Source organism: Cyprinodon tularosa, unplaced genomic scaffold (genome assembly GCF_016077235.1).
Source record: "Cyprinodon tularosa strain WSP-4 unplaced genomic scaffold, ASM1607723v1 ctg30, whole genome shotgun sequence".
Lineage (NCBI taxonomy): Eukaryota > Metazoa > Chordata > Actinopteri > Cyprinodontiformes > Cyprinodontidae > Cyprinodon > Cyprinodon tularosa.
In genome coordinates this window covers 730,336-749,603 of record NW_024039008.1, presented here as the reverse complement: position 1 = coordinate 749,603, position 19,268 = coordinate 730,336, and the positions used below count along the sequence as shown (strand labels likewise).

At 35.8% G+C, this 19,268-nt stretch overlaps 1 protein-coding gene across 3 annotated transcripts in view; it reads right to left on the bottom strand.

Annotated features, from left to right (window-relative positions):
- nos1apa (nitric oxide synthase 1 (neuronal) adaptor protein a) overlaps positions 1-19,268 on the bottom strand; it is a 213,376-nt gene that overhangs the window by 86,866 nt on the left and 107,242 nt on the right. For all 3 annotated transcript variants that reach the window (XM_038291591.1, XM_038291592.1, XM_038291593.1), the window contains one exon: positions 4,050-4,185. In XM_038291591.1, coding sequence (XP_038147519.1) covers positions 4,050-4,185 — 136 coding nt within the window. The remainder of the gene's footprint in view (positions 1-4,049; positions 4,186-19,268) is intronic.

Sequence of the window (19,268 nt, the reverse complement as noted above, 5' to 3'; positions counted from 1 at the left end):
TTGCATTTTAAGTGGATAAAAAATCTTACTGAAGTTTTTTATTTTTATTTTGACTTTTACAACTTCGCTTGTTGATCTGTCTGTATGGAGATTGTTTGAATCAATACAGACATGCAGGCCACCTTTGGCATGGTCACTATCAGTTTCTGTGCTTAAAGCTACATCTTCAGGAGGGATTGCTGCATTAAATGCTCGATGCAAACAACTGTGAATTGCCCGAACATGAATTTCCATGATGGATTAGTGCAAAGTGAGTAAATCTATGCAATGAGCCCAGTTAGTTGGACTATAAAAACTTTAACCAATAATTACTTGATGCACTGCATTGTTTTATAACTACAATCAAACTAAAATCTGTGAATTTGAAATCATATATTTTAATGTCATTTGACCTTACTCACAATATATTTCTACATAAATCAGATTTATTCGTCTTGCAAAGTAATTTCAGACACTGGTTAATTGCCACTAAATAAACTGACTAAATTAAATAAAAAAGTCAGATCTGTGCCTTTTCCTCATAATTATCTAACTCTTTGCTAAACCGTTTTCCATCAAATTTAATAGAAAACTGATGTTTTTAACGCCTAAAACAACGAGTATACAACGTAAGGACTTTTCTTTTCTATATCTAGAGAAATGTAGCTGGAGGTTTGAGGCCTGGAGGGTTTCCCAGCAGCTTTAGCCTAAACTAAAATTAAGGTCTAAGAACAAGAACCATGTCATGGCACAGAGCTGGATCTGGCCAGGGAATACCCTGCCTGTTCTTTTACACAAGCACTTAAGACCTGGATTTAGCACCAATTCAATAAAGCATTGAAGAACAGTCAATACATTTGAGAAAAAGACCAAAATGGACTATTCAGTAATAAAAAGCTAAAACTGCACATTTATTTTTCGCTGACAACTAATCAAGTGGTGAAAAATAATTTTTCCTGATTCTAACATGGATATTTTCTGTATTCTTTCTCATTATTGAGTCTCAAGACTTCGGTTAAAAATGTGGTTCAATAAAAGAAACAATTAAAATGTCAAGTATTGTATAAACAGTTATATCAGTTTGATGAATGTGTATTAATACTAATGAAAAATTTAAGCATTTCTTGTGTTGTACTTTATTAAAAACTTTACCAAGATTGCATTGTTTAGTCTTAGACTGACTCTGTCTCTAGTATTGTTTTACTTCTGGGGAAAAAAAAAAGTCCTCTGAAAATGAAATTTAATCTACTTTCTTCTCATCTCTCCACTGCTTAACCCAGTTTTCCATTCCCTCTCCTCCTCTTTAATCAACTTTACATTTCATCGCATTTTGTTCAGCTGGTTCCTTGGAAAATGCATTTTCTTCTTTTTCGGCTCCTTCCCCCTTTTTAATTCTCTAATCCGCCATCTTCTGCTTTTCTATCCCCTCTCCTTTCATTGCTGGGATAATTAGTTCTCCAGATAAGCTCATTGGCTCTGCACGGTAGTTCTTGTGTTATTTCATACACTGAGTAGGCGAATGTGAGTGTATGTAGCAGGGTTCGTTCTGAATGTATGTGGGGTCTTCTTACATCTGTGTGGCTGTACAATCAAAGAGCGTGGGTGATCTGGGCTCATCAGCATGTGAAATATGAGTATGCCTCTGGCTGGTTTGGGGTTCTGAAGATAACACTTTGGTGCTCTGCTCTGTAATAACTGGAATGACTGTGGTTAAAGAGCAGAGTTTGTGGACTTTTCTTCTGCTAAATCTCCATGTCCGTTCTCTCAGAGCTCACGTTGAGCCGTAGGCCGCAGGGCGACGGGAAAAACCCAACCTGCCCAGAAACTAAGCAGTGGATAAGAGATAGTCAGCCCAGGCAGATTATTTTGCTGTAAATGATCTCTTTGACAAAAATCATTTGGAAAATTGATTAAGTATCACCTTCCTCACCATGTCAGGATTAGGTACCCCTCTGGCAGTGCCTAAAGGATTCTGTGACCAGATAATGACCTATTTTCTAAAAGGCTAAAATGACACATTGGGCTCCTGTTTCATGTAATATTAGCTACATCACTAACATTTTAATATCTGAATCACAAGACAGTCAATAAAAACAGGTTTAGATATTTTGAGTGACTCCGACTTCCATTTAAATATCCAAAAGATTTATGAACCCTCCTATCCAAACAATCAACTACCTGTCAAAAAGGCAGAAGATTAACATGGTCTTCAGGATTCATCTTCACATATTTCTATGTACTTAAAGACATAAGATTTATTGTGGTGCAGGTTTAGAGAACTCTGGATCTCATCGAGGATACAGTTTGCTTTTTTTTAATGTCAGCTGAAGACGGTTAGGTAGTGAAAGAAGTCCAGGAACATGAGTACAACAACATGGTGTTAACTATCACTATTTTAAACAGAATCTGTTAGTAAAACTTTGATACACTATATCAACACTAAATTTTACAAATGTACTGCCTTGTAGAGAGTATTTACATTTTCTGGGCTTCTTGAAGGGCATGTTTTGGAACAGATCACAATATTTCTATATTCTTCAAAAGGGATACCCTTACCTCAATGTCTTCCTAGGGTAACCTTGCCTGCACGCTGAATTTCTGCAGTATAACCAACACACAATAATACATTTTTGTACCTCTCCAGCTTAAATCCTTCAAGACCAGCCCAAAAGAGTTTGGTAATTCATGTTGCAGTATTATGGTTTAAGGCGCGACATATAGCCTAACAAAAGCAAGATATGCCAAGCCCACAGCCGAACCAAAATAAATAAGGCAGCACAAGAGGACATATGCATAGCTGCTGGTATCACATCTGTTTTGTCAGAATCAGGACATTTATCTTTAAAAGAGGAACAGAGTTTTACAAACTGTTGAACACTAAACTGGACTATGGACTCTGCGTCACACTGGCAACATTATTTTACACTACCAACATAGCTGAAACTTTTATAATCCTTTTAAAACAGTTTAGGAGACACCATAATAGCTGACACAGACGGAAATTGACTAAACTCTTAATTTCAGATCCATATTAACACTATGGCAAAAACATCATAGAAATATATCAATTTTTATTCTCCGTGTGGTATTTTTGGGGACAAACAAAGCCTAAAAATCACCAAAAACCTCTATGTGAATACAAATGTCATTAGTTATACCAAGTGAAGAAATTCTGCTCAGCACACTCTAGGAAACAGCTTCTGCTTGTTTTTATTTTCCTCTAGATTTCCAGGTTCTAACTGGAACACAGAGAGGATCCAATGATCCAAGGGGAATACAGTAGGGAATACAATAGGAGAATTCCTCTGAAGAAAATCCCTTTTGTTATTTTTAAAGGGAGCATTTACAACAGTGTCTGGCCTTTGGTGAAGAGAAGAAGACATGATAGAAACAGAAGCGCTTTATAGTGAAGTAGACCACTCTGGGTCAGACCTTTATCAGCGAGTGATGAATGATATGGATAAACAGACTAGCTGGTGCCAGAGCTTCTGACCAGGTCATATTACAACCGATCTGATGACCTCAGACAGCTCGTCTCCTCCTCAAGGTTAAAAAGTAACGACAGAATGCTCTAAATACTGCTTTAGATATGACCTACATATTTTAGTTATAGTATAAAGATATTGCTCTTTAATCATTTTAACCTTAACCAGATTTTGAAAGACAACAGCATGTTATAATTTTTGTGAGACAAACCCAAGAAACATGACATGTTTCTAATTCTTAACATGACTTTACTTCAAGGTGCTTCTGTAAACACATGTAAGCCTTTCAACAACTTTGATTAAAATTCAGCACTCGGCCAATACTGACCCTGAACTCTATAGCTCTTTTGTTCAATATGACTTCATTATTTTATAAGCACTATGCAGGCAAGCAGTAAGATTGCTTTCCATACAGGCCATAAAAAAGTGAAAGCAGTATTTTTAAATATTGATCAACTTTACAAAAAAAAAAGAAAAGTGTCTCTTGCTATAAAAGAGATCCATAAGGATCTGTGAATTTGTGGATGTGTTGTGGGTGTATGTCTGTGTGTGTGTGTGTGGGTGTATGTGTGTGTGTGTGTGTACCAGATGAATTGCTGCCACTCTTTTCCCCGTTGCAGTCCGCCTTTTCGTCTGCATTTTGCTGTGTATGTTGCAGACTCAGTTTATGACAAACCTCGAATGCCTGGCCGACGGTCCGGACGATTCGCATGGCCTGACTCTGGGTGGGGCACAGAGAAGAAAAACAGAAATAAAGTTGCATTCCTGACAACAAGAAAAATGCTTCAAGCACAAGATGTACTTCAATGCATGCAGGAACTCAAACTAAGCAATAGGCAGACAAAAGAAAGTTAATTAAGACCAAATCACAGTTGGTGGTACTGGCAGGGCTAGCATGAATGCCAAGAGTTAAGTAAAGGATCATTCTAGGCCAATTCAACTGAATCCCAAAGAAGGGAAACTTTCTAATGACTTAGTTACTAAAATGGTCTTGTCTTCAATGTATTTAACATTAAAGTCTGACTATAGAGTTTTCTTTTCATCCGGTGTGTTCAATGTTTCATCTGGTCGAGACTGCTGGCAATGAAACGTGTCATGGAAGGTAATTGAACCTCTGTAATTGACCCATTATGGTTTAACCTGTCAAGTCAGAATCCAAAGAAATCTCAGTAGAAGTCAAAATGAAATAGGGTAATAAGTGAAACAGACCAAGTTCTAATTTCTGCTAAATGGCATGAAATCATTTTGTAGGGGTAAATAAATCTGTTAACAATGGAATAATTTAGCTGATTATGACAACGCTCATATTTTACTGCAACTTCTGCTTTTCCTACCCAAAAAGGCATAAATCCAATAAAAAAAGTTTTCATAATGGATGGTTTTCCAGCTCAAGCAGATCCCCAAGATACTACAGCATAACATGTCTATGAGTCACAGTATCTTAGCTAGATTGTGACAGATAAGGTGGCTTTAGCAGTAATGACCTGCTACTTCATCTGGTACCATGTTTTAGCCTCTAATCAAGGATCCAGTTTTTCTTTTCCCACAAGAAAAAATGGATGTGGACCTTTACACTGCTCCAAAGTCACACTGAAGGGACAATAGCATTTCAAAGGCTCAATTTATTATTCAAGTGATTTCATATTTAGACAGCCTTCAGGAGTCTAGACTCAGTAAGTGGACTTTTTTCATCAGCTTCAGATGCTTGATTCCCCTTGTATCACCTTGTGCACAACAAATCCTTTGTGAATTCTGTATCACTGGATCAGATTTTATCAGCTGATATTCCACAAAGAAAGGTTCTTTGTGTTTACCTTTTAATCACTAAAATATCAACAAGTTTTGGAGCATTTGTTCCTTTACCCACAGATGCACTGACTTAGTTGTGTTTGCTTATCTCTCACATTTTCACCGGTTGCCCTGCTTTAAAAAGACAAGCTGTAATAAAAAAAATAAGAAAACAGAACAAGCTGATAAACATCTGCTATCAAGACTTTCTATTTCCTGTTGTGTACAGAAGTAAAAAAAAAAATAGAATTTCATTTGTACGTCTAGCCAATGGACATTATTTATTACAGTATCAGCTAAAATACAACAAGTGCAACAAGAAATAAAAGCCAGATAAAATGTACATGCAAATAAAAAAAACGAACAAAAGTTTAGCATTAAGTCACACGGCTCCATCTCTACATCTGACTCAAAAGTGAAAATATAAAATGCTTTTGCAAACATCACTACATAATAAAATACATGATATCTTATCTCAGTATCCTCACTTACAACATATAGGGAGGTTATGAAGTTCTCATTTGTCCTGCTAGTGTTAATAAAAGCCTGGAAAAACATATCTCATTTTCAAAACCTAATTTTTTTTAAATTGAAAATAAGGGTAACTTTAATGCAAAAGTTTTTTCTGATGCAGGCAGTAAAAATCCACTCGTAAAACCAACAATTTTAAATAAATTAACAATGATCTAAATCTGGAATACTCTAACTCTGGGGTCTGGCATATTTTCTAGTCTAGAATGGAACCCAATTTGCTTGAACCCCTTTTGTGGTTTTCAAAGCTGAAGTTGCATTCACTGAGCTCACCGTAGGAGGCTAAAGGGAATGCTGTGCTGGTGCTTTCAGATCGAAATCGGCACGGATGGTGCTGCATTTCAAAATAAATGTACTTGGAGCAAAGATGAGTTAATACTACTGTAGAAAAATGCAATGTGGAAATAATGGATTTTTGTCATTTTAAAATTGACAACACTTGCAGATACAGATAGGGAGCAGTTAAAGTCTCTAGAGGTTCACTGTTATGTTAACACTGCACATATTTTTCTATTAAGAAGAGTTGATGAGAGAAAAAGCGTTTATTTTCTGTGGTGGGTTATAATTTTTTGAAGTATGGTATCAATAAACATTCAAGCTTCAAAGACTTTGCTTAGAGATTTCAAAAGTTTGACCGCAATAAGATGGCAATTTATTTGCAGAATTCTCTGAAACTAAAGAGACCTTCTTGAATCTGAGATGGATGAACACATGATGGTATGAACACATTACTCTGCTCCTACTTCATAGAAAATGTTGATGTCTAGAAGACGTCTTCTTTTAATATTCTTCTTAATATTGTTATTGTTATTATCTCTCCAGCATTTTTATTTTCCAAATTGCTTTAGTGCTTTGCTGCCAGACTTCCTGTGTGTTGGGGCTATGGGTACTCTGTGGCAGTCCCTGGTGTTTGTCTGCACAGAGCCGCTGTGGCCCACAGGAGTAGAGGCTATCTGTCCCTCTCTGCTCTCAGGTATCTGTTAGGTAGATCTCCTTCTCACCCTTTAGACAATTTTGCAAATCACAAAATGACAAAATTGCACTCACTTACTTAAACTACACAGAAACCTAGTCTACACACGGGCACATACATGCAGACACAAACATGCCTAAACACATGTACGCACTTTTGTTCACCAACACAAGCAATCAAAAAAATAGGAAGGTTTTAAAAACAGCTTCAAATTTCAATAATCTAACCTGCCTATTTTGATGCCACATTCAACCATGATTTAGTAAAGTAAATCACACAACATGCTTAATTTGTCTCTGCTACGCTGAAACCATGCTGATTTTTGTCGTTTTAAGCCTTGGACCGACATCTGGACTACGTAACCTTGGGCTCAGACGTTTTAGCACAAAAACTGGCTAGGAAACACGTATATTACACTGAAATTATGCTAATACAAGAACTTCTAACTCTTCTTTTTTTTTTTTTTTTTTTTACATATTTACCTCCTTATATATATATACACCGGTATATATATATTAGTGCTGTCAATCGATTAAATTTTTTTTATCGCGATTAATCGCATCAATGCCTAAGTTAACTCACAATTAATCGCATTTTAATCACACTTTTTTTTTTCTAATTGAAAATCATTTAAATACTCTCGATGACATACAAAAAATACATACAGGCTAGGTTTGTGCCAATGTTCTTTTTTTTTAATGAAAACAGGTCACAGATACTGATTTATGCCATAGAAACATATGGCAAGAAGATGGGGAGGCATGTAGCAAAAAATAACAAATATGTAGCCAAAAAAAGGCCCTGAAAACAGGCTGATGTAAAAGACAGTCTTTACAGTTAATACAGTCTTTTGAACAAAGACAAGCATTTTACCCTACTGCTATAAAATGTAGTAGAGTTAACATTAGATGTTAATTAACCAAGGTAATAATGAACAATTTTCAATCCACACATCAAAATCAATAGACCGACATCACTAGATGGAGGTAGTCTATGCTCTAGAAGGTTACTTTTCAGCCTCTTAACAAACATGAGAACACACACACACCCACCCACCCACACACACACACACACACACACACACACGATACTGACCTGTGGCGTACACAGACAGCAAGAGTGCCGTAGAAGATTCCATTTCACCTCAGTAATCTGTTTTCTCAGCGTATTTCAGGTTGCTACTAGGCACCAGACACTCAACTTGTTTGTTGGTGGTGGGGCTTAAAGAAAAGGCACTAGCGTCACCCAGTGTATGAGAGTCTTTTTCCCTTGAGGAGCTCCGCTCTCGAAGCCTATGGAAAATGCATAGACTGGGGGAAAATAGCCCCGCCTTCCCGCAGGCTGCAGCGGGATGTACTTGGAAAATTGTACCATAAAACCACATAGCGTTAATCTCACGTTAAAAAAATTATCTCCATTAAAATGGCCTCGCGTTAACGCGATAATAACGCGATAATTTTGACAGCACTAATATATATATATATAAATATATATATGAGAAAACAGCTCTGAAAATGTGAACCCTTTGCCTTCGTCTTAAAGGAGTATCAGCTTTGCATTTAATCCAATCCAGAAAGAAACTCTGTTGTTTATACCCTTCTTAAACTAAAAGAAAATCAAACAATATACCAGAATTCACAAAGTGTTAGAACTGCTGACCAATCAGTTGGACTCTTACTAGTCCACTCCTGATAAATGGTATTGCTCCCAATCACAAGAAACATGTTGGAAAAAACAAAAACATTGTTTAAACCTAATCTACATGGGGTATACATAATTTGGATTTATCAGTATAATACAAGTTTCCATATATACTGTACAGTCATCAGGTTCCCTCATGGAATATATACAGTATATACAGTGCGTCCACATATGACAGCTTTTTTTTAAATGTTTTTTTTTTATAGCAGGGTTATTATACAGGGTTATTGCATAGGTTATAGGTGGATATCTATATAGCTATTGCAACGGGTGTCAAATATAAAGAAAAAGGTTATTGCACAGGGTATTAAATAGTGATTGCACATTATACATTGCACATTTGAGTCCTTCTTGCAGGCAAACATTTTAAAAATTGAAGTCCATTAGGTCACACCATTCAAAATAATTCCTAACTGCATTGTAGGTGTCACAGTTGTGGCAAAAGGCTCAGAGAAAATCCCACACAGGCATTATAGCAAGAATATAAATTGCTGCAATGAAAGGAAGGAGGAGGTTGGATAAAATAAGTGTTTTGGTGTTTGAAAGGATAACAAAGTTGTTGTTTTGACCTCAAATGCAAACAAAGCTGTAGCTGCAGGTGAACAAGTACCTGAATGCAGCACAGTTTTGTCTTTGGGACACATTTAATCTTTGGCTATGTGGGAATCACAGTGCTCGGGACCAAACCGCAAACAACTAAACATTTGTCATCATACAGACAAAACAGCCTCATACTGATTTTAACCTTTTTTATCTATTCGTCTTAAAATCAAGACTTCAACCAAAGAACAGTAGGGGCTTAAGAGCAGCAGGATGTGAGTACTTTCTTTTACACCCTCGAGCAAGCTGCAGTATGTCTGAGATTCCTGAGGCAAACCAGAAGGATAAATCAAAGCAGTGTAACTAATTGTGATAAAAATGCAAAAGCTTCACTGAGTCTCTGAAAGAAAAAAGAGATTTGACCTTCTCATTTATTCCTAATTGACTTTGTTCTTTGTCGATTGGGGAAAAGAAAAAAAGGTTGGTGTCAACAATAAAGGAATATTTCCCACCGCGGCTTAAATGTACTTTAAATGGTTCCCTTTATTATGGGGCACAGGATCGCCTGCATGAAACATTCGTTTGAAAATGTAGGTATGTAATACTGTCACAAAACTTCAATATAACATCTTATAACTGCTTAGAGGACTCTGCCAAAAGGATCGACTCAGATCCTTAGTTGACTGTATTGTAATCTTTGTCAATGTCTTGTAATCTATTTCTACAAGCTCAATAGTTTGCTTTTCATGTACAGTATGCTAAAATATTTGGTTTCATAGAGCGTCCATAATCACAAATTCACAAACAAAGCAGACCCATCCATCCATCCATCCATCCATCCATCCATCCATCCATCCATCCATCCATCCATCCATCCATCCATCCATCCATCCATCCATCCATCCATCCATCCATCCATCCATCCATCCATCCATCCATCCATCCAGCCATCCATCCATCCAGCCAGCCAGCACTAGTAATAATATCATATTTCTCGATTTAACAATTAACAATTAATTCATAAACACAATGTGCAGATACTTATCATACACAAGTGAAAATGATTAATAGGAATAAAAATCTTGTGGTAATCTGTTCATTGCAGATTTATTCCAAAAATAACTTGTCATGGCCAAATACCTCAAACTCATAATAAAGTTACAAATTATTTATCATTCTGCTCATTATTCCCCCAGCCGTGTATAAGATGGATTTTTTTCCCTCATAAAGTCTTTTGTATTGATTTATGGTGGGGTATTTATTTAAATACCTCATCTAAATTCCTACATAATTTTACTCCATGCACTGAAATGTACATTTGCTTTGAGGTAATAGCACAGTCTTACTTCTGAAAAATACCTCCCTGTTTTAATTCTATCACTTAAATTTAGGACAAAGAACTTTTATAATTTGATTGGAAGTAATCTCTTAACAGCCCTAAACTCAATAAATTGCATTTTTAAATTAGCCCAGTCTCTTAGTTTTCAGATATTTGAATAAATAAACAGTTTATTAGTATGCCTTGTATCATGTTGGATAAAATTCTAATAGCTTTCTTTAGAGTCACAAACAGCGGTTTAATGTTGGTTTTATAGGTGTTCCCTTATATCTATATACAGTAACCAAATACCCAAAGGCAAATTAGTCATATAATGTCCAGAGTGTTGACAGCTATAAATTTTTTTTTTTTTTACTTTTTTAAAATTCCAATAATTTTACATAGCTTTTGTTTCGCTTTTCCAAAACAATTTCTAAGAATTTACCTTCATTTATACGGTCTACTAACCCATCATCTATGTTTAACCCTATTTTTCTGTTACCTATTTATTGATAATTTATTGCAACTAAAAAAACACTCATTGAACTTGGGTATCTCACAAGCCATGTGTTTTTAAATGATTCTCAGCAGATGATATATTTGTGGCATTTGTTGTACTTTTCATTTGTGGTAAAGGATGCATCTGCAGCTAAAAGAAAAAAATCTAATTTTTAGAAATGCTTTCATTGTTTCAGGCGCAGAGTGAAGTTTATTTATAATTATTTAAATGCCAGTAAAAGTATTTCCAGCTGGAACCCCTGGCCCTTCCCCCACCCGTCAGAGCAAAGGATAAAAGTGATGCACCATGAGAAAAGTAGGTGAAGTTGGCAGAAAAAGGGCTAAAGATATAACATACAAAGAAACTAGGGATTGTTGTTGTATTGCAAAAAATGCAATTTGAAGATTTAAACTAACCAGGCAGTGTTCTAAATGACAGTGTTGGGATATTTTAAATGGTAAACTTTGTGTTTACACACTGTATTAGAGTAAAATCCCATCCTATCAGGAGGTGGCAAACCTGCAATATATAAATCATGGCTTTGTTTGCCTGTTTGTAAGCCAATCACCCCTCTGCCTTAAACTCAACATTATGGTTTCTTACTGTATTTATGCAGATAGGATTGAATGAAAGGTATGCTGTACAATCACTTCTAAATTTTACCCCTCAGCATACTTAGAGTTTTTTAATACTTAGAACACATACTGGGACTTCTACCATCAAATAAACATGGTCAAAATTTTACGTCTTTAAGAAAAAAAAAATAAAAATAAGCAGTGAAACCCAGAAATTCCCCTTTTACATTTGGGCAACTAATGGCACCAAGCGAATTAGCCATTTTTTTTCTACTTTATTCACAAAGTCATTTTTAAATAACTATGTATGAGTTTCTTGATATTTCTGTATGAGCATGATTGAAATCTCATTTACATTTAAATGTAACCATGTATATATATGATATTTTCACTTATCTTCTCCATTCCTTTTGAATAAAAGATGAAATCGTGACCCCTTAATTAAACCAAAATCTTTGGATTTATTATATATTAGCTGATTCATTGGATCCCCTTAACTATATTTCCTACAGCACACCATGAGTAGATAACAGGAAATTACATGACATTCTATGAATAGATAGATTTTATTACAGACTCCGACTCCAAATTACATGAAAAATTAAATAAAAAAAGAAAACAAAAAAAACGACAAAATAAAAGTACAGTAAAAAGCAATCCACTAGCCATACAAAAGACAATCATACCAATGTCTCCATAGTACAAATTAGTATTTTACCACACTATGTTTAACATTAGTCAAAAGTAGGATAATTCTGTTAATTGAATTGTTTAAACGCAAATAAATGTGTACATACGCTTTCTTAAAACAGCCACCAAAGTGCTGACGCAAGCAGATACAAACAATTCACTGGCACTGGTCCATCTGAGTTTCTTTAACAAAAGTCTTAATGCATCATTTTTGCCCTTCTTAGTTGGACAAATCAAGATACATGTGGAGGGGTGTAATTTAACATCTAGTTTTTCGCCATATGCTGAACAGACATTAAGCAGCTTCTGAAGACAAGCTGAACTTGGACTAAAAACCACACGGTCATCAGCATACATTAAATGATTAAAAAAGGAATTTACATGCCATGCAATCGGTTCTACACAGATTTAGCTGCTTGGAGAGATCATTCATATAAAAAACGCTTCCTTGACTGACTCCATTGCTGACACAAAAGGATGCAATAAATAGTTTTAATGATAAAATTTGAACAAAGCTGCTTGTTTTCTTATTAGAAAACATTATAAAAAGATCAAAAGTACAGTGTTTGAAATATAAAGGGCCACAATAACCCCTGCTTCATATTTCAACTCCAGCATTTCTGCTTAGCAGCTGAAATTAAAATCAATACAATATTCCAAAATTAGGTTTACTAACAAAGCTTGAGAGACTATGAAATCTTTGGTCATCTTCCTTTGAGAAAAACAAAGGAGCTTCTGACAGTTTTAAAGTACTTTTTCTAAAATTAGAGATGGCAGGAAACTAAACATTCAGAGTTGCCCTTGAGGTGTCTAAAACACCTTGTTGGCAACTGTTCTCAGTGTTGTCAACGCTTGAAGGATAGTGGCTTACGAATCAGTTATCTTTGGTAGTCAGTTCATTTTTCATAAAGATAGTGTTCCTGTTTCTTACGTTTTTTTCTCCCCTAATCCGGTTCTCTCTCTCTCTGATCTCCAGTTTTGGCAGCTGACCGAACCACTAAGTGATTTCTCACTCAAATGAAAGCTTCTTCTCTCTGCTGAAAAGATGTATACTAGTTTTTATGCTGGGCATATCACACCATGTCTACTTCTCTCTACCTATTGCTTTTCATCTGTCAGCTAAACAGAATAAATGTACCTTTTCTCTATCCATGTTTTTCCATCTCCCTCCTCTCTATACACGACGCCAGAAAGATTGATTCTAGCACCTATGAGTTCTCTTGAGCTATAGGACAGGGATTGCATTATATATTCTGGATAACCCACCAAGGCTTAGTCTAGGTTTAAACATAATGAGGAAGGGAATATAAGGGAATATAATGCAATCCAGAAAAAAAATCTGTGAAAACAGAGAAAAGGGAATAAACTGATAAAAGCTTTTGGAATGTGTTTCTGCATCAATGATGAGCAAATTTATTCTTCTTTTCCATCCTAAACCCGGGCATACACTGTACGATATTTTTTAATAACTTAACTAAGCTACAGCTCAAAATGCACGACAAAACCGCAGAGTTTAAAAGTTCACAGCTCACGATGTATATTTCTTACACTGTGCGGCCCGAAGCCCTGATGCGATCTACTGTACCTGCTCACACTGTACACCCAAATGCTACACATTGGACTCAGCACTGAGAGAGGTCGAACTCGTCAATCTAGAAAAAAGGGAATGAAGAGCTCCCTTGTTTGCATATGTGCACTACGCAAGGTCCTTATCGGGAGGCGGTCGTGAGAGGCTAATCGTCCCTTATTACCCTCTGTAATAAGGACGCACCATAAGGCAGAAATTCGGGCAGAAAATCGTATAGTGTATGCCTGGCTTAAGTCAAATTAGTCTTAAAAAAGATTGCAAAATAAACAGCCAGTTGCTAATCAACATGACTAATTTAATCTTCTGTTAAATGAAATTTTAAGAGCTGTTATGTAATTTTTTTCTATAAAATATGTTTAATATAGCCTTTTTGTTTGACCATTCTTTGACCCTAAAACATTATTTGATTAGCACATCGACACCTTAGTAGTTCAGCGTTGATGGATCTACATACAAGCCTGTAGCCTATTTTCCCTGAATGTACTGGCTCAGATGTCCCCACGCTGTTCTGCGGATGTGACATCTAACGCATCCATGTTAAATGTGTTTGATCGAGCAAATAATCAAAGCATTATGTTAAAGATGGATTTTCCAGAAATTCAGAAGCGACCGGCCTCCAGCTCAACTCACACAAAAAACCTTGTCAAGTACGAGAGTGAATTACAAGAACGAGAAGAAGAGTGTTGCAGTTCTGCATTTTAACCACAGGTGGCAGTATAATTAGAAAACACGTAATGTCTCTTTAAGACATTGAAGCTTGCTACATATTCTGCAAGAACAAAGACATTTGTTTTTGTTTTCAAGGTAGCAAGAAAAGCAAGAAATTTGTTTTGCTTCCAAGTATTCTTATTTTTCAATAAGAGAAGCTTAGCGGCTGAACTCCCAGATACATTTTTTAACCAGTTCTGTCAGAAGATCCTCAAAACAATGTATTATAAACCTGATTTCTATGTGAATTTCTACATTTCTACCTGAAATAGGGTTGGGCAATATGGCTTAAAATCTAATCTCCAATTTCCGAACAAATCTAATTAATCATTTTCTTTCCTTGGACTTAAATAATAAAAATGCCAAATGATGCACCATACTTAAACTAACTTTCATTTCACTCCTCACTTTTGGAAGGGTGACCTTATTTTATAAGTTGAACAAATTCCAGCTGTAAACATTTCTTGTTAGACAATGTTTCACAAAAAACAATAGAAATATAATGTTTGCAGCCAGTAGTAATAGTTAATCAGTTGTAAGTGCAAATCTAAGAACAAAGTGATCAGGTCACCCTGAGCTATGGAAGCCTAAGAAGTGCATGGATTGAGGAGTACATTTCAGACTTGAAAATACATGAGAAAAAACATCTCCAGTTTTCCTATTTAAATCCCATCCATATCCTAACCAACTGCACAAATGTTCTCTGAAACACTGTGAGGAAAAAAGGTTCTGCTGAGAGAGGGTCGCTGATAAATAAACCTGGAATCACAGTGACATGTTTCTACGTAGACATTTTACATCTTAGTCCAGCTCACCAATCATGCATTGATCAATATTATTTTTGATTTTGTACTGTGAAGAAAAGAGGAACTCAGTATAGAACAGACGCAGCATGTATTCACCATCTTAACGAGGACTTATTCATGTGGCATTCAAGCCGCTCCTTGCAGAAAATAGACTGCAGTTATGAAAGGTAACATCAAATTAGCTGGAGACAGAAACTGAGAGTAAAAGAAAGGACCATTTAACCTAGAAATTGATGATCAATAAAAGTGCTGAGAGGCTGGGGTTTCCTATTATCTTACTTGTACTATATCAGAACAAACTACAATACCGTGATTTAATCTTGAATAACCAGCTAACTGCAATACATATTAAGAATAACAAATATTTTTTACTCATATAAGAAAATTGAGAGGAGACTGAATAACCAAGCTACACTTGTTGCTAAAGAGTTAATATATGTTTTTTGTTTCACCCCCTTTAAGAGTGTAATGTTTCTTATGTTTTTTTTTTTTGGTTTATTAGGCTCCTAAATCCCTAAAAAACACTAAACCGTGAAAGATCAGAGAACTCCAGATTCTTTTAGAACCAGTCAGGAAGATTTTCACCCCATTTCTACCCCTATGAGAAAATGGTTGGAATGGTTTAAGTTAAATAAACACAGTTCAGGTTTGTCTTGTTGCGCTCCATAACAATAGAAGTGTTCCCGTTTTATCCTTGGGGTAGCTGGATAGGGACTGTTAGGAGGCTTATTCAAGGACAATGCACGGATGCGTAGATGGGCTATGATTTTGAAGAACATATTCAAAACAACCTGGACTCTTTTTTTTTCTTTTCTTTATGCTCTTCTCTTTATTGATTCTTTGTGTAAAGGACTTTGAGTTTCTTTGTGTTTAAAGGTCCAGTATTGTTCAAAATTCACATTATAATCTGTGTTCATAATGGTCTGTTTGTAAATCATGCCCTCTATGACAACATAAGGGTACATAAACACTCATCTGAGCACGCCCTCTAACGGGTGCCATCTTTCTGCTCACTGAAACAGAGCATCCAAACACACTAAAAATGGTTAAAAACAAAACCATTGGACTTTTATCCCCCAAGTTTGAAGATGTTTCGCTTCCCATCGAGTAGTAACAACTCCACATTGTTGACTTGTTTCAGTTCAATTTGCATCTTTTCCAAGCCATAAAAAGGCTTTTATTGGGCAATTCTATAAGGCCTGGAGCTCCACATTAGTCCAGACATTTTTAATGGAGAAAGCTTTCTGGATGGGAAGCAAAATGTCTTCAAGCTTTGAAAAAAGTCCAGTGGTTTTGATTTTAATCTTTTTTGGAATGACATTGACCTGGATGACTGAGATAAGACTAAGCTAAGAGCTAAGCACAGCAGCTACTCTGTTAATGGCTACAACAACGGAAAAAAAAATTATTTTAACACCTTCATCTGAGCCTCTGGAGACTTAGTGGGTGGGTTCTACTTTTGATGGAAATCTACCTGCAAAATTTCCTGAGGTTTTGCATCTGTGTGCTGAGCATATAAAAGAGGATGGCCTCCAAAACATTGGTGCAAACAAAGCAGGCTCCCCAAACACCTTCCATTAAAGAGTGGATCGATACCAATGTTACAAAGCTTTATAGCTAAGAGCTAAAATTCATTTTAAACATTAACACTGCAGCTAACGTTTGTGTCCTTGGCTGTTTTGATAGGCGGGTGGTATTTATAAGATGGATAATGTGCTTCACAAACAGTCTTTTCTTAGGGGATGTCTGCAGTAATTCTATTTGTGTGCTTGTGTTAAATTACTATTGTGGATACTTAGCCACTCAGGCTACAAGTAAGGTTGTTAGGAGTTATTGAAAAGTTATTGCCCCTTGAAAACAAGATTGTTTTGTATCTAGAATAAAGATTTGTCTATACAGCCAATGGAATACAAAATGTATATTAATGATGTTAACAACATAAATGAATGGTACTGAGCCATTACCTCATCAAGCTGCTCTTGTTCTGTGTTGTTTTCACTTATAGGATGCAGGAGCAGTTCGAAGCAACCAATCGGTCAACCTCAGGCCTTTATCTTATGTATTACTCCTCAATTGCTGCTGAAAGTTGAGTGATTTCATGGCTGCTACTAAGGTTGCTGAACCAATGTGAATAGCAATGCATTCCATGTTTCCTAGTAAGATATACATTATCAAGTAAAATATCAGACAGCAAAGTATTCTTCTGTAGGAATGCAAAAGCAGTGGCGTGTTAAATAAAAAAAGATGAAGACTAAATTTGCTTTGATTCTTTTCTTTTTGAACTGTGAAGTGCCATAAATGATAAAAAGCTAACAGGGATCACTGTTTGACATCTTTAACTTCATAAACTAAAGGCGTGTCGAAATATGAGAAAGTTCACTGTTAATAACTGCTGATATTTAGTCCCATCACCCAGACAGAGAAACTCTGCCCTGACCTCTCGTTCTTACAGAATTCTACCTTTAAATCTCTTCAAAGCCTAAACACCCTCTTCAGAAAAGTAATGAACCACAGTTCACAATCACACATACACAGTGACATTTCAGCAATAGAGGTATTGAGTATTTGAATGAGCACTTTACCTCTTTATCACCAGCACTTTACTCCTGAGTTATAGAGGCTAGGCTATTCATTACATTCTATTAAACTGTTAATGAGAGATGATTAGGGATAAATGAAAGAGCATTGGGTGGAATGGGAGAAGGAATTTCTCACAGGTCTGGTAAAAGTGTTAAAATTAATAGCCTAGATTAAACTATTATGGTTTGAATCAAAGCTACCTTTTTAGATCTGATACAAGGAAATACTTTTTTTTAAGAATTAACTTTCAAACACAATTATCCTCCCAAAACAAAAAACAAAAAAAAACAAAAAAAACAGCACTGTATGTCCAAGAGTGACCAACTTCCTTTTGTTGTTTTATTTAGGAGCTTTAATGAAAAAAAAAAAAAAAATCAAATTCCAATTTTACCATGTTTTAAAGATTCCTAAACACACTTTTAGCGTTGTAAGTTGGTATGAACAAAAACAAAACTTTTCTTATAAACACACAGTTAGAGCAAACCCAGCCCTTAGCCATAGAGATGACCTTAGACCTTAGATTATTAGATATAAGGCATTAATTTGAGTTGCAAAAATTAAGATTTTGTCTCTGAAGAATTACAGTGAGAAAGCTAAGAGTTGCCACTTTTTAAAGAAAAAACATTTGGAGTTATAAAGTAATAATTTAATGGATCACTTTTCCTTGTAGAAAAAAAGGAAATATACATTCTCTGTAGACTGGCTTTTCAGGTTAACCTTATTTAGCAGAGTGTGACCATCTATATGTATGTACAGTACAATGCACATTTTTCACAAGTCTATACTGATGGGACTGCAAGAGAGATCACAAGTTAAATGCGATCTGTTATTATGTGGTGATCCTTCCATTGTTGAATTCACTGTGTAGAGCTTCTATTTGATATACGGTAAATATATGTTTATGTGGACATGAACTGTAATAAATAAGATTTTGAATAAGAAAACTTAATACTGCAGTTAAAAAGCAACTCTGGCCAGATCTAGGTTAATAAAAAAACTAAATGCCAAACTTTTTGAGGGGTTTGATTATAGCTGGTAACCACTGGAGGTAAAGGGAGAGGAACTTGCATGTTATAATTACTGCCACCCGCTGAACTGAAGGTGTAGTGCAGTTTCTCTTAGGCGAACTGTCACAGGATGCCAAGCGTAATGGAAAATCATGCTGATGACCTACCCAGGACTCCGATTACTCGAGTAATACTAATCCTAGGGCTTTAAATCTTGGGGCTTTCAGTGGAAAAATTTGTTATGTTTCATTCCAGACCTACTTGGAGTCATTGCAGGTTAATATACGAGCTTAGCCTCTTTTAACCAAGTTGCATGCTTCCTCTTTAAGCTCCATTAGCGGTTTGCTTGCTTTGTTGGTGAAGGTGAGCCAGAAAAGGCAGTTTTTTTTTTCTCCAAAAGAACCAATCAGCATGAATCACATAAAACTGTTATGCAGACTTTAGAACAGCAACAGTAACACCTTTTGCTGCTGTTCTCCAACAATGAGCTTTGGATATTG